Consider the following 14,567-nt stretch of genomic DNA (forward strand, 5'->3'; position numbering starts at 1 on the left):
CTGAAGGAAACACTTAACTGCAAGTGCAAAGTTAAACAACAGAACTCATAGATTGTTCATTAAAAAAAAAAAAATGCAAGAGTAAGTCCCTATCAATATAAATGGACTAAACATGCCAATCAAAAGACACAGACTAGGTAAATGGATTAAAAACAAAAAAAAACAAGACCCAATGATCTGCTGCCTACAAAAAACACACTTTGCCTATAAGGATACCTATATTGAAAATAACCCATGCAAATGTTCAAGAAAAGAAAAGATACATATGAAAGAAAATTCAAGATAAAAACTATAAAAGACAAAGAAGGTCATTATATAATGATAAAGGGGTCAATTCAGCAAGAAGATATAACAATTACAAATATAAATAGGCATCTAACACTGGAGTGCCCAGATATATGAAGCAAATATTATCAGAGCTAAAGAGACAGAGAGACCCCAATACAATAATAGCTGGAGACTTCAACACTCCACTTTCAGATCATTCAAACAAAATCAGTGAAGAAACATTGATCTTAATCTGCACTATAGACCAAATGGACCTCATAGATATTTAGAGAACATTTCATCTAGCAGCTGAAGACATTGTTCTCTGCAGTACATGAATCATTGTCAAGGATGGACCATATGTTAGACCACAAAACAAGTCTTGCTTTAGGTCCAAAGACAGAAATAGGTTCAAAGTTAAGGTTTGGAAAATAGTTATTCCATGTAAATTGTAACAAAAGAGAGCTAGAGAAACTATACTAATAACAGAGAAAATAGTAAGATGCAAAACTGATATGAGACAAAGACAAATATTGATAACAGGGTCAATTCATCAAGAAGATATAACAATTACAAATAATTATGAACCTAACACAGCTCCAAAATATATAAGGCAAAAACTGACAGAATCAAAGGGAGGCATGCATGAGCCACGGCACCCAGCCAAATACACCTTCTTTTTAAGTGTACATGGAACATCTTCTAGGATAGACCATATATTAGGTCACAAAACTTCTGACCTAATTTTAAATTTTAAAAAGACTAAAATCATAAAAAGTTATCCTTTCATATCATAATGAAACAAAACTAGAAGTAACAAAAGGAAATCTGAAAAATTCACAAATATATGGAAATTAAACAATACACTCTTAAACAACCAAAGGATCAAAGAAGAAATCACAAGGGAAATTAGAAAATACTTAGAGGCTAATGAAAACACAGCATACTACAACTTATAGGATGTGAAAATAGCAGTGTTCAGAGGGAAACTTAACAGTTGTAAACACTTAAACTAAAAAAATAAAAATAAAAAAAAAGAGAGAATAATCTCAAGTCAATAACCTAAGTTTATAGCCTAAGGAACTAAGAACAAACTATACCCAAAGCTAGCAGATGAAAAAAACTAAATACTGAAGCACTGATACATGAATTAGAGAATAGAAAAATAATACACAATCCAGAATCTACAAAGAACTCCAGCAAAGTAGCAAGAAAAAAAAATCCTATCAAAAAGTAGGCTAATGACATGAATAGACAATTCTCAAAAGGAGATATACAAATGGCAAAAAAAAAAAAAAAAAAGAAAAAGAAAAGGCCAGGCACAGTGGCTCATACTTGTAATCCCAGCACTTTGGGAGGCTGAGGTGGGTCGATCATGAGAGCTTGAGACCAGCCTGGCTAATACGGTGAAACCCTGTCTCTACTAAAAATACAGAAAATTAGCTGGGCATAGTGGTAGGCGCCTGTAGTCCCAGCTGCTCAGGAGGCTGAGGCAGGAGAATGGCTTGAACTCAGGAGGCAGAAGTTGCAGTGAGCCGAGATCGTGCCACTGCACTCCAGCCTGGGTGACAGAGCAAGACTCCACAACAAAAAAAAAAAAAAAAAAAAACAACATCACTAATGATCAGGGAAATTCAAACCAAAACCACAATGCAATACCACCTTATTCCTGCAGGAATGGCCGTAATAAAATAAAATTTAAAAAAAAAAGATGTTGGTGTGGATGTGGTAAAAAGGGAACACTTCTACACTGTTGGTGGGAATGTAATCTAGTACAGCTACTATGGAAAACATTGTGGAGATTCCTTAAAGAACAAAAAGTAGGCCAGGCGTGGTGGCTCACGCCTGTAATCACAGCACTTTGGGAGGCTGAGGTAGTGAATCGCCTGAGGTGAGGAGTTCAAGACCAGCATGGCCAACGTGACGATACACTCTTTACTAAAAATACAAAAATAAGCCAGGCATGGTAGGGCACGCCTATAGTTCCAGCCACTTGGGAGGCTGAGGCACAAGACTGGCTTCAACATGGGAGGCAGAGGTTACAGTGAGCCAAGACTATGCCAGTGAATTCCAGCCTGGGTGACAGAGCAAGACGACTCCATTTCGTACCCCCCTCCAAAAATAAATAAAAATTTTAAAAAGAACTAAAAGTAGATTTACCATTTGATCCAGCAATCCCACTACTGGGTATTTTACTCAGAGGAAAAGAAGTTTTTTTTACAAAAAAGATAATTGCACATCCACGTTCACAGCGGCACAATTTGCAGCTGCAAAAATAATGGAACCAGCCCAAATGTGCATCAATCAATAAGTGGATAAAAAAATTTGGTATATATGTATACCGTGGAATACTGCTCAGCCATAAAATGGAACGAAATAATGGCATTCATAGAAACTTGGATGGAATTGGAGACCATTATTCTCAGTGAAATAACTCAGGAATGGGAAACCAAACATTGTATGTTCTCACTCATAAGTGGGAGCTAAGCTGTGAGGATGCAAGTGCGTGAGATACAATGAACTTTGGGGACATGGGGGAAAGGGTGGTAGCAGGTGAGGGATAAAATACTATGCATTGGGTACAGTGTACACTGCTCGGCTGATGGGTGCACCAAAATCTCAGAAATCACCACTTAAGAACTTATTCATGTAACCAAACACCACCTGTTTCCCAAAAACCTACTGAAATTTAAAAAAAAGAAAACTGTTATTTCCCTGCATCATTTTTCCTCTTAACTTCACCTTTAATGAACAATCTATGAGTTCTGTTGTTTAACTTTGCACTTGCAGTTAAGTGTTGGTATTTTAAACAAATGAATGCTGACTTCTGCTGACTCCCCCCACTTTTTTTTTTTTTTTGAGACAAAATCTCACTCTGTCACCCAGGCTGGAGTGCAGTAGCACGATCTTGGCTGACTGCAACCTCTGCCTCACAGGTTCAAGTGATTCTCCTGCCTCAGCCTCCTGAGTAGCTGGGATTACAGGTGCATGCCACCACGCCCAGCTGATATTTTTATTTTTAGTAGAGATGGGGTTTCACCATATTGGCCAGGCTGGTCTCGAACACCTGACCTTGTGATCTGCCTGCCTCAGCCTCCCAAAGTGCTGGGATTACAGGGGTGAGCTTCCTCTTTTCCTATAAAGGCTGCACCCTCTGGATCTATTTCAGTGATTATACTAATTCCTGCATCTATAAAACATTTACTTTTACTTAAAAAAAAAAAAAATACACAGAAGCAACAAAGCCAAAAGTTGGTTGTTTTAAAAGGTCAACAAAGTGACAAACCTTTAGCTAGACTGGCCAAGTGAAAAAGAAGATTCAAATGACTAAAATCAGGAATGAAAGTGGGGCCATTACTACTTTACAGAAATAAAATTATAGAAAACATTATGAGCAATTGTATGCCAACGAAATAGATAACCTAGAGGAAATGGACACATTCATAGAAATCGACAAACTAATTGTCCTTTGGTATTCATGGGGGATTGGTTCCAGGACCTGCAGCAAATACCAAAATTCAAGGATACTCAAGTCCCTGATATAAAATGATATGGAGTATTTGCATATAATGTGTCACATCATCTTGTATATTTTAAATAATCTCTAAATAACTTATAATACCAAACACAATGTGTTATGTGAATAGTTGTTATCCTACATTGTATAAGGAATAATGACAAAAGGTCTGTTACATGTTCAGTACAGATGCAATTTTTTTCTGAATATTTTTATCTATGGTTAGTTGAATCCACAGATATGAAATCCACAGATACAAGGGGCCAAGTGAACTCAGCTGACACTACAAAAATACTTGAAAATCTGAATAAACCCATAACAATTAAAGAGATTAAACATGTAATTAAAAAATCTTCCAACAAAGAAAAGCCAAGGAACAGACTCTACTAAACATTTAAAGGAGAATTAACACCAATTCTTAAACTCTTCCAGAAGATCAAAGCAGAGGAAATATTTCTAAAGCATTCTATGAGGCCATCATTATCAAAATATCAAAGCCAGACAAGGACCTTGCACACATACTCCCCAAACAAAAAAACAGTAAACAAACAAAAATCCAGCCCTACAAACCAATATTCTTTACGAACATAGATGTGAAAATTGTCAACAAAATGTTGCACTTGGAGAATCTGAGGTGGGTGGATCACTTGAGGTGAGGAGTTTGAGACCAGCCTGGCTAACATGGTCAAAGTCCATCTCTACCGAAAATATAAAAAACTAGCCTGGTATGGTGCGCATGCCTGTAATCCCAGATACTCAGGAGGCCAAGGCAGGAGAGAACTGCTTGAACCCAGGAGGTGGAGTATGCAGTGAACCAAGATTGTGCCACTGCACTCCGGCCTGGGTGATAGAGTGAGACTCCATCTCAAAACAAACAAACAAACAAAACCCAACAAAAACCAAACCAAAAAACAAAACAAAGCAAAAAAAAAAAAAAAAAAAAAAAAAAAAAAGGATTACATAAAAGACTAACTCCACTCTTTCATGATAAAAATGCTTAACAAACGAGGAAAAGAAGGGAATTTTCTTAACATCATAAAGGGAATTTGGGAAAAGTGCCCAGGTAACATTTACTATTATCCCTTTTCTGAGATGGTGATCCAGTATATCTGAGGTTGAGCTTTCGACCAGTGCAGCCTGAAGACTGGATATATACAGGGGAGATTTAAGTAAAAACCCTAAAGATGATGGCATTAAGGTTTCTTATTGATGATGAAAGTTATATACATAATATGGAAAGTGAGAAGGCTACAGTAAATTCTTTCGTGTTTGAATAGAATTAGAAGTATCAGTTTGATTACATGGTCTTCAACATATATATACAGCTTTAAATATAGATATGTCTATGTATGCATATGCGTATACACACATATAGCTCCTAGTTCTGTCAGCTCAAAGAACCCAGAACTACTGACTCTCTGGAAACATTAAGTACACTTAGCATCTAGAGCCTGATTTCTAAATACCATTTTCCACTTAAAAAAGACAAGGCTCTTATGAAAAAATGGCTAATGCCAGGGCTGGGGTGGAGGAAACGAAAGATGATTCTGGAATGTTTACTGTACCAAATGTAAAGAAATGCTTGAAAAATAATGGAGATATGTCAGGAATACACCAAAGGGTAGAGCCAGCTCTAAGGGGCTCTCACCAGCCAAGTTGAGATATAGCTGAAAAGGTCCCACAGAGATTCATGATAAAGCTTGTTACAACTGCCCCTCCCTTGGTCTCAAAACATTCTCTTTGCAAAACTGACTAAAGGGCGGACAGAACTGTTTCTAGCAGGACAGGCCCCAACCTCATATGCTCTCTCAAATTCTACCTGTTACACCACTATAAACTTCCCTTTTTCTCTACAAAGAAAGCAGTGCCAGGAAGGAGGCTAGGATTTAAGCAGACTGTCCACTTACCTCAGAGGCCCTTAGGACTAACTCCATCATGTCTTCTATGCCTGTTTACCAACCAAATACAAAGCCACGAAACTCATACGTTATCCCTATACCCACATCCATACAGCATTGTGAGATGCACTCAAGTCTGACACAATTTTATGACTGTCCTTGCTCCACCAAACCCTTTCACTGTTTGTCCTGGAACTTACAATCTACCATTTGGAAAACTCCTTGTATCATAAACTCCAATTTTGTTCCCCTTTTTGTCTAAGAAAACAAGACTATCTCCTGAGGACACCATTTCCTCTGCAGCTCTCACAAATGGTGTCACTTTTTTCTTCCAAACCTTCATATGATTGTGTCTAGAGCTAAGGTAGGTCTCCTTGCTCTTTGGTGCTTCTAGACTTCCTTCCATTTGCCATCCTAAAACTTCCGACTCCCCTGAAACACAGGCCAACTGACTATATTCCCTGCTGCTGTTCCTTGGGCAGTTGTATAAAAAACCTTCCACAAGTCCTTCATTCACAGACTTTGGCACTATCTTAAGTTTTCTTTTTCTGCCACTATTTCTGTCATTGTTTTTGACAACTTCAATATCCAGACAAAAAATGCATATAACACATTAGCCTCTCAGTTCCTGGTCCTGTCTGTTTCCAACAATCTTGTTCTCCACCACGCCTCAACGATCATTCCCATGGTTATATCTTACATTCAACTACAATACTCCAATACTCAATTTCAAGCATTCTGTAACTAACCATCACCTCTGACTTCTCATCTCAGTCTCTCAATACAACTCCATCAACTACAATCTGTTTATCTATTTGTCCAAACCAAGCTCACACAAAGCTGAAATTCCATAATCCCTCATTATAATAACTCCCTTGCCCTTTACTCCCTTCTGTGTTACACTGACCTGCTAAAACCAAAATCTGGTTAAAATCAACTGTTGGTCTTGTCCTTACCTCTATGCAAATAGCTAAATGTGACTAAAGAGAAAAAACACAACTATGCGAACTGGTCTCCTTTTAAATTTATGAACATAAATTTCAAGTGGGCCTTCAATGCTGCCAGTCTAATCTTGTATTTATTTACATGATCAATGTATTTTTTCATTTCTCAAAGTGATAACTTCACAACTTCTCCCATCTCCAAGTCCCCAGAATTTTAACTTTTTTTCTTGCCAACCAAATACTGCTAATAACCCCGCATCTTACTTCACTATAAAAAAAATAGAAATAATTTCAAGCAAACTTTCACAACCTCCTACCATCAACTATATCAAGTGATTTGCATTTACATATGTATGTACTTGGCTTTCCCTCCTGTATTAGGTCGTTCTTGCATTGCTATAAAGAAATACCTAAGACTGTGGAATTTATAAAGAAAAGAGGTTTAATTGGCTCACAGTTCTGCAGGCTATACAGAAAGCATGGCACCACCATCTGCTTGGCTTCTGGGGAAGCCCCAGGGAGATTTTACTCACTGCAGAAGGCTAAGGTGGGAGCTTGCACATCACATGACCAGAGCAGAAGCAAGAGAATGAGGGTGGGAGAGAGGTGCCATACACTGTTTTGTTTTTTTGAGACAGAATCTCGCTCTGTTGCCCAGGCTGGAGTGCAATGGTGTGATCTTGGCTCACTGCAACCTTGGCCTCCCAGGTTCAAGTGATTCTCCTGCCTCAGCCTCCAAGGTAGCTGAGATTACAGGCGCATGACACCATGCCCAGCTAATTTTTGTATTTTTAGTAGAGACGTGGTTTCATCATGTTGGTCAGGCCGCTCTCTATCTCCTGACCTCGTAATCTGCCCACCTCAGCCTCCCAAAGTGCTGGGATTACAGGCTTGAGCCATTGTGCCTGGCCAGTGCCATACACTTTTAAACAATCAGATTTTATGAGAACTGACTCACTACTGGGAGGACAGTCCAAGTCATGAGGAATCTGTCCCCAGGACCCAAACACCTCCAACCAGGCCCCACCGCCAACACTGGGGATTACATCTCAACATGAGATCTGGAGGGGATGTCCAAACTATATCACCTTCTGATATGGATCTATGTGTCCACAATACATCCTCTGACAAGTACACTAAACCCCATCCTGTCTTCACAACTTAAGGACCCTACTCCTGCAACTGATATCCCCTCTTTCATTACTGATTTTTCATTTTCTGAGTAATTAATCACATCACACTCCAATTTCTCACCTAAAATAAGATACCCTTACTTGATAAAGGAAAAAATATGTATAGTATACCACTACTTTTAAAAATACTTATTTTATTTTTAAAATTTATTTATTTATTTATATTTTGAGACAGAGTCTTACTCTGTTGCTCAGGCTGAAGTGCAGTGGTGTTATCTCGGCCCACTGCAACTTCTGCCTCCCCGTTCAAGCAATTCTCCCTGCCTTAGCCTCCCAAGTAGCTGGGATTACAAGAGCCTGCCACCACACCCAGCTAATTTTTATATTTTTAGTAGAGATGGGGTGGTTTCACCATGTTGGCCAGGCTGGTCTCAAACTCCTGACTTCAGGTGATCCACCCACCTCAACCTCCCAAACAGCTAGGATTACAGGTGTGAGCCACTGTTCCTGGCCAAAAAATACTTATTTTAAAACACCTTAAAGACTCATAAATTGCACAAATAATATAAAGAATTCCCATGTACTCTTCACTCAATTTTCCAGTGATAACAGCTTACATAACCATCGTCAAAACCAGGAAAATGACATTGGTATGTAATATATCGCTATCTACATATATATATTTTTAAGGAGGATAGCCCATACCTTTTCAAAAGATCACCTGTAGGATGGAGAAAACAAGGTGGAGCTTGACTTCTTTGAATATAACTTATTTTGTAGATTTGACTTTGGAACTATGTAGATATTTTATATTATTGTAAAACTAAATTGAATTTGAACAAGGAATCCCTAAAAACAGGCTAACTTAAATGAGTATTCACTTGGTGGTATAACCATAGAGTGTAACAACTGTAAATCATATCAAAACTCTATTATCTGGTTGTCTATCTGTATTAGGGTATACCCTATGGACAAAAAGAACTGAAAAACAATTTTAAAAATTTTAGTAATAATAATATTAGTGGTAATATTGGTAGTTTTAGGTAGTAAATGTGTAAGATAAGTCCGGGACATTCTGCCATAGTAAATACATAAGGTAGCAAGAAAGTTACCAAAAAGTATTTAAGCTGTTTCAAAAGGCCTTGGGCACCAACCTTAAGAGCTCTCCTTGAACAAAGATGGGACAATATGAGCATCAATAAAGACAATAACTGCAGTGGATTGAAAAACTTCAAGTATGTTTAAACCCATGAATACATGATACTTGAAAGCAAAACAAAAAAATGAATTATTACCAATGGACTATGCTAATACACCAATTCATTCTTTTGAAAAATTGATTAACTAAACAGAATCCTTTCCCATGAGCTGTACTACTAAGAAATCAAAAAATGTGAGGAAATTTCTCTATATAGAAGTATCCAAGCTAGTAAATAAAAAAGAAATATTAGAGGAACACACCATTTTGCAACTCCTAATGAATTCATGAGTCTAGGCACTGAGCACGAATGACTGCTAACATCATGTAAGACAGCCAACCTCCAAGCAGAATGATTAAATATTACATCAAGGTTTTTACAACCAATACATATTCTATTTAAATTTCTTTCAAGTCAGGAATTCTACAAAACTGATCCATCTGTTTCACTTATGATCTCTAAATCGAGTCAACAAACTTTCTGTAAAGGGCCAGTTGGCAAATATTTTGGGGTTTCTCGGACATAGGGTCTCTGTTGCAGTTACGTAAACTCTGTCTCTGCTATTGCAGTGTGAAAGTCGCCTTGGACAATAGGTAAATAAGTGGGTGTGACTTTATAAAAACACATGGTGGGAAAAATTTCATTAATGGACTATAGTTTGCTGACCTGCCCTAAATGATAAGGTAGAGAAATCAATGATTCCTAATGATAAATTAATTTTCCCCACAAGAAAAGTTAATCTGGTGATTATTATTCAGTCCCCAAATTGAAATTAGCAGAAGAAATAGTCAACATTATTTTCTGGCTGACCATCTCTTAATTTATTTTGTTAATTTAAAATGTGTGGTAAGCATCAAACGTGTTTTGACAACTCCAAGTCCAAAGTTTATAATTTTTCAAACTGTAATAAAGCAGATTTTATATGTTAGGAATCCAGTAATAACTCCTTATTTACTGAATTAACTTGATAAATACAGGTATAAATACATAGGTATATACACAGAAGTAATTTAGATAGTTGGACACTTTACCTTATCAGAAAACCAAATGAGCCTGGAATCTTCATAATACCTAAACATGCCATATTTAGGATCCAATAATTCCCTCATGATGAGCAAGAAAAATTCTTTGCGTACCCCTCCTGCATCCACAGCATCTTCTCCAACAAATATAACCTAAAATAGCACAATGCAAACACCAAATAGTCTGTAAAGAAATGAAACTACATTCTGGAGACCCTATAACATGTTATTTATTACTAAGAAATATTCAATAATTAACAGTTTACATATATAATTTGATTTATTAAGTTTCAAAGATTGACAAAAAACAAATAGGAAAACTTTAAACATGACTTCTGAATAACAGTCCCAATTAAACAACAGAAAATGTGAAATTACCTTGAGTGGCTTTTTGTAATCTATGTTCTTTGTTTTCCTAAGGACTTCCATTGCATCTCCTACAATATTTTCTCTACGCACCACTAGAATTAAGCAGGGATTCACAGATTCAATCACTGGGAGAAAAAGAGAGGAGACGTTCTGTCTGTGGGCCTGATCAATAGCCATCTAGAAAACAAAAGATTAACATTTTAACAGCAATGCTACAATAAAGCTACTGTGACTGAAAGAAGCTAACCTCTACCGATTAGTTATAGGTATTCTATAATTCCTATACTACTTAATTAACAAAGCATCTAACACAGTATCCAGTATGGCATACAAACTTAATAAACTGAGCATAAAGAGTACCCTTTAGAATGTTTTTATATTAACGTATAGCCCATAACACCATTAAAGTAACCAAGTATAGAACTATAATAATACTGATAAATCTGAGCACTGGTTTTCCTAAAAAACATTCACTGGAGGGTAGGGTAAAGAAGAGAAAAAAACAAACCTTTAAAGAATATAAGGAATAGGCCAGGTGCAGTGGCTCACGCCTGTAATCCCAGCACTTTGGGAGGCCAATGAGGACAGATCACTTGAGGTCAGGAGTTCGAGACCAGCCTGGCCAACATGGTGAAACCCTGTCTCTACTAAAAATACAAAAAGTAGCAGGGCATGGTGGTGGGCGCCTGTAATCCCAGCTACTCAGGAAGCTGAGGAAAGAGAATCACTTGAACCCAGGAGGCAGAAGTTGCAGTGAGCAGAGACTGTGCCATTCCACTACAGGCTGGGTGACAAGAGCAAAACTCTGTCTCAAAATAAAAAAATAAAAAACAAAGAGAATAAGAAACAATTTGGCTAAGGAAGTATTATACAAATTCACTTAATTAACTGATCATCATATGTGCTCACAAACCAAGCGTTTGCCTTTTATCATTTAAAACTTTTGTTCTTTTCTTACGGTTCTTCCTGAGTTCTTGTTCTAAAATGGAATATCCCATGTTAAAATCACCAAGTTATTAACTTACTGTTTTAACAAAGACCTCCAAATAACTGGTTCACTAGCTGTTAGTATAGAATCCTACAAAAATATTTAGAATACCAAATGCATTTATTTGAACAGAATAAAAATGGTTAACAAGATTTGAAGGTTTAATTTTTAAAAATATTTTTAGATTATTAAACATTCAAGCTCTTTTTCATCCTTTCCTTAATCCTTAGTTGGTATAGTCAGATATTCTATACCAGAGGAAGCAGCTCAAAATCTTTTTTATTTACAAGATCAAATGATAAAGCAAACTTACTGTAACCCTTTAAAGTCATAATATGTAGTTGTTTTAAAAATCCCCATTATAAAACAAAGAATGCTCAACATAAAATGAATGTGGAAGGGTGGTAGGAAGGGGAGATGAAAGAGAAATAGGAGACAATGGCGACCAACCCCAGGAAAATATTTAATACCTTATTATTAAAACTTTCTTCAAGGAAATTTCATATCCTCTTCCTAACAAGAGATCAAATGCTTCCTATTTTAACATCACCTCACTTCTAGTAACTTCCATCTGTTACTAAGTATGTAAAATGGGGACATATAGCTACCCAAGGTACTTTGCATACCTTCATGACTGATCCTAGAAAAATTTCAACTATTTATTGTCTAAAAACATGAAAGAAACAATTTTTTAAAAAAAGCAACTCAAATTAGATTAGTATTATACAATGTTTTACCTGCATCTGTAAGACTGCATCTGTCTGTAACAGAGTAGTTTTTGCTTGGGCATCAAATACAAATGGATATGTGCAGATTGTAACAGGGATATCTGCCAACTGGAAATAAAAAATTAACTTATTAGTACAAGTTGATTTGTGATATGCTTATTGTGGATGCTGTCATTTTTTATAAAGTTGACTTACATTCTTTATTCACTCATGTGGTTCAGGAATTAAAAATAAAACATGCTGCTTACAGAATTTTTAAAAATTAAATGAGGCATTGGAATAAACCCAATTTGCAATTTTAGGGGGCAACTATATACTTGAGAGTCCATACAATCATATACTGCAAGTATCTTTTGCTTACCGTATATTAATTGCAAGTCTCAGTGAATGAGGTTACAAATTTGTTCTAAAATCAGGGGCTCCTATGTTAAATACTATAACCAGTTTTTACATGTTAGGGCAACAGCAACAACTGAGGCTAATGATAAGTAATCTGTCTATTCCTTCATTTAACAGATATTAGTATAATGTCATTAGGGTGTCAAAATTATTATGAGTCCAACAATCTGTTCCTTTACTTAATATACCAAAAAAAGTACCATTTTTATTATGTTAGCCTTTAAAGTTAGGAAAACTGATCTATTATTATAATTATCAGACATTAGACACTTTATAGACAATTGCTTATCCTAGCAGTTAATACAATGATTGACTGCTTAGTATTTTAACCATGCAGTAAAATATAAAGAGTTATTAATTGCCAGTCACACATTCTTGTAGTTGGAAGAGGACCTACTTCTACCATTGACTCAACAAGACAATAATATCTTTATGCCTGCCCTGACTCAGAGTCCCTGCTATAAGACTTCCAATGAATTAATATACCATAAAAAATCCACTTCTTAGTGATTAGATAATTCTTCATAGTCTGAATCTGCATTTCTTTCTTTCTTATTTTTTTTTTTTTTTTTTTTAACACCAAGTCTTACACTGTCACATGGGCTGGAGTGCAATGGCTCAATCTAGGCTCACTGCAACCTCCCCCTCCGGCTTCCAAGCGACTCTCCTGCCTTAGCCTCCCAAGTAGCTGAGATTACAGGCACCCGCCGCCACGCTCGGCTAATTTTTTGTATTTTTAGTAGAGACGGATTTTCACTATGTTGGCCAGGCTGGTCTCGAACTCCTGACCTCGTGATCTGCCTGCCCTGGCCTCCCAAAGTGCTGGGATTACAGCCATGAGCCACCTTGCCGGCCTGAATCTGCATTTCTATATATCACAATGCATCATTTAGTCTTTGTTTCGCCCCTGCTGGGAAGTGTATGTAGTTTAAATATTTGTAGTCCTGATCATACTCTCTCTAAATTGTCTTTTATTCCATTCTCAACATTCACTCTTCAGTGGTTTTCATGTGACAAGGTTTACCTCCATCCTATATTTTGGCACTGCCTAGCTAACAATCATAAAAACTAATTTTACTTCTCCGAAATTCATAAAGATTTAGATATCTCTAAAGCACCCTTTGGCTCAAAACTCTGTTTTCATAATTTTGTGCTACTTCTATTTGAGAAGAAGCAAATCATATTAGACCCATAATTTAAAGCCAACTCAAAATGCTTCACTGGTTCAAGTGCTGGGAAAAACATACCTACCAACAAACAAAAAGCATATCAAAGCAAAACCAAAATCTGTAACAGATAAAGAAAGTATTTTAAGGTTCCCAAGTGTTAAAAGGGTAGTCTAGGGTTGTTGATTACTTAAACCAAAGCGCTAGAACTTTTATGTATTAGAAGTGAGAAAGATATTCATACTAGAAGTTTAACTTTGTGACCATTTTGGGTATCAATTAATAAATTTTAAAAATGAAGCTCATTTTACTTCTCTGATATAAAATGTTTTCAGCCACATTAAGTAGGCATTTGCTAAATTTTAAAATAAAAGTTTGCTTTTTTATATTGTGAGGATAATTACATTTTATACTGGAAGATTTAAGGAGGACAGAAACTATTCTGAAGCAAATATTGTTGAAAGGCATCATATAGATGTAATGTTAACAGAATTTCATTTTCTTCAGAAAACTTCTGAAATGTTATACAAGATAATCTCTACAGACTCAATTTTTAAAAAGACACATATATATTTATTAATTTACATTTTTTAACCACATCCCAAAAAAAAATATTTGGCTCTTCAATTACTTAGGAGAAAATGGAGTATATCTTACTCTGAACATGAGCTTTATTACACCAAACTTACCTCAGTTAATCCATGGTTGACATCCTAAGACAGCAGTGCAGAATATAACAATAACGAGGAAAGAGCAATGTTAGTGTCCAAATTTAACTATTTCTATTCAAGGTAGCATTTCATATATTTTGCTACAGCAGAATATTGAAGTAATGAGGTAGAAAATACATCTACAATAAAATACCACCCCCCACACATGTATCTTATATATATATCTATAAATGTAAGATCTTTGTTTCAGGTACCTTGTGATCATA

The 14,567-nt window shown here is 36.2% G+C and overlaps 1 protein-coding gene across 6 annotated transcripts in view; it reads right to left on the minus strand.

Annotated features, from left to right (window-relative positions):
- The window catches only part of HERC4 (HECT and RLD domain containing E3 ubiquitin protein ligase 4), a 146,420-nt gene that overhangs the window by 21,474 nt on the left and 110,379 nt on the right, over window positions 1-14,567 (minus strand). For 5 of the 6 annotated variants that reach the window (XR_004261037.1, XM_032252596.1, XM_032252599.1 and 2 more), the window contains 4 exons: window positions 14,320-14,343; window positions 12,075-12,173; window positions 10,359-10,526; window positions 9,990-10,133 (listed from right to left, as the gene is read on the minus strand). Coding sequence is in view for 5 of the 6 variants with exons in the window: in XM_032252596.1 (XP_032108487.1) it covers window positions 9,990-10,133; window positions 10,359-10,526; window positions 12,075-12,173; window positions 14,320-14,343 (435 nt within the window). In the remaining variant the exon portion in view is untranslated. The remainder of the gene's footprint in view (window positions 1-9,989; window positions 10,134-10,358; window positions 10,527-12,074; window positions 12,174-14,319; window positions 14,344-14,567) is intronic. The other variant, XM_032252598.1, reaches the window with a different exon arrangement.

This window comes from Sapajus apella, unplaced genomic scaffold (assembly GCF_009761245.1).
Source record: "Sapajus apella isolate SASKATOON/1434 unplaced genomic scaffold, GSC_monkey_1.0 scaffold78, whole genome shotgun sequence".
NCBI classification, from domain to species: Eukaryota; Metazoa; Chordata; class Mammalia; order Primates; family Cebidae; genus Sapajus; species Sapajus apella.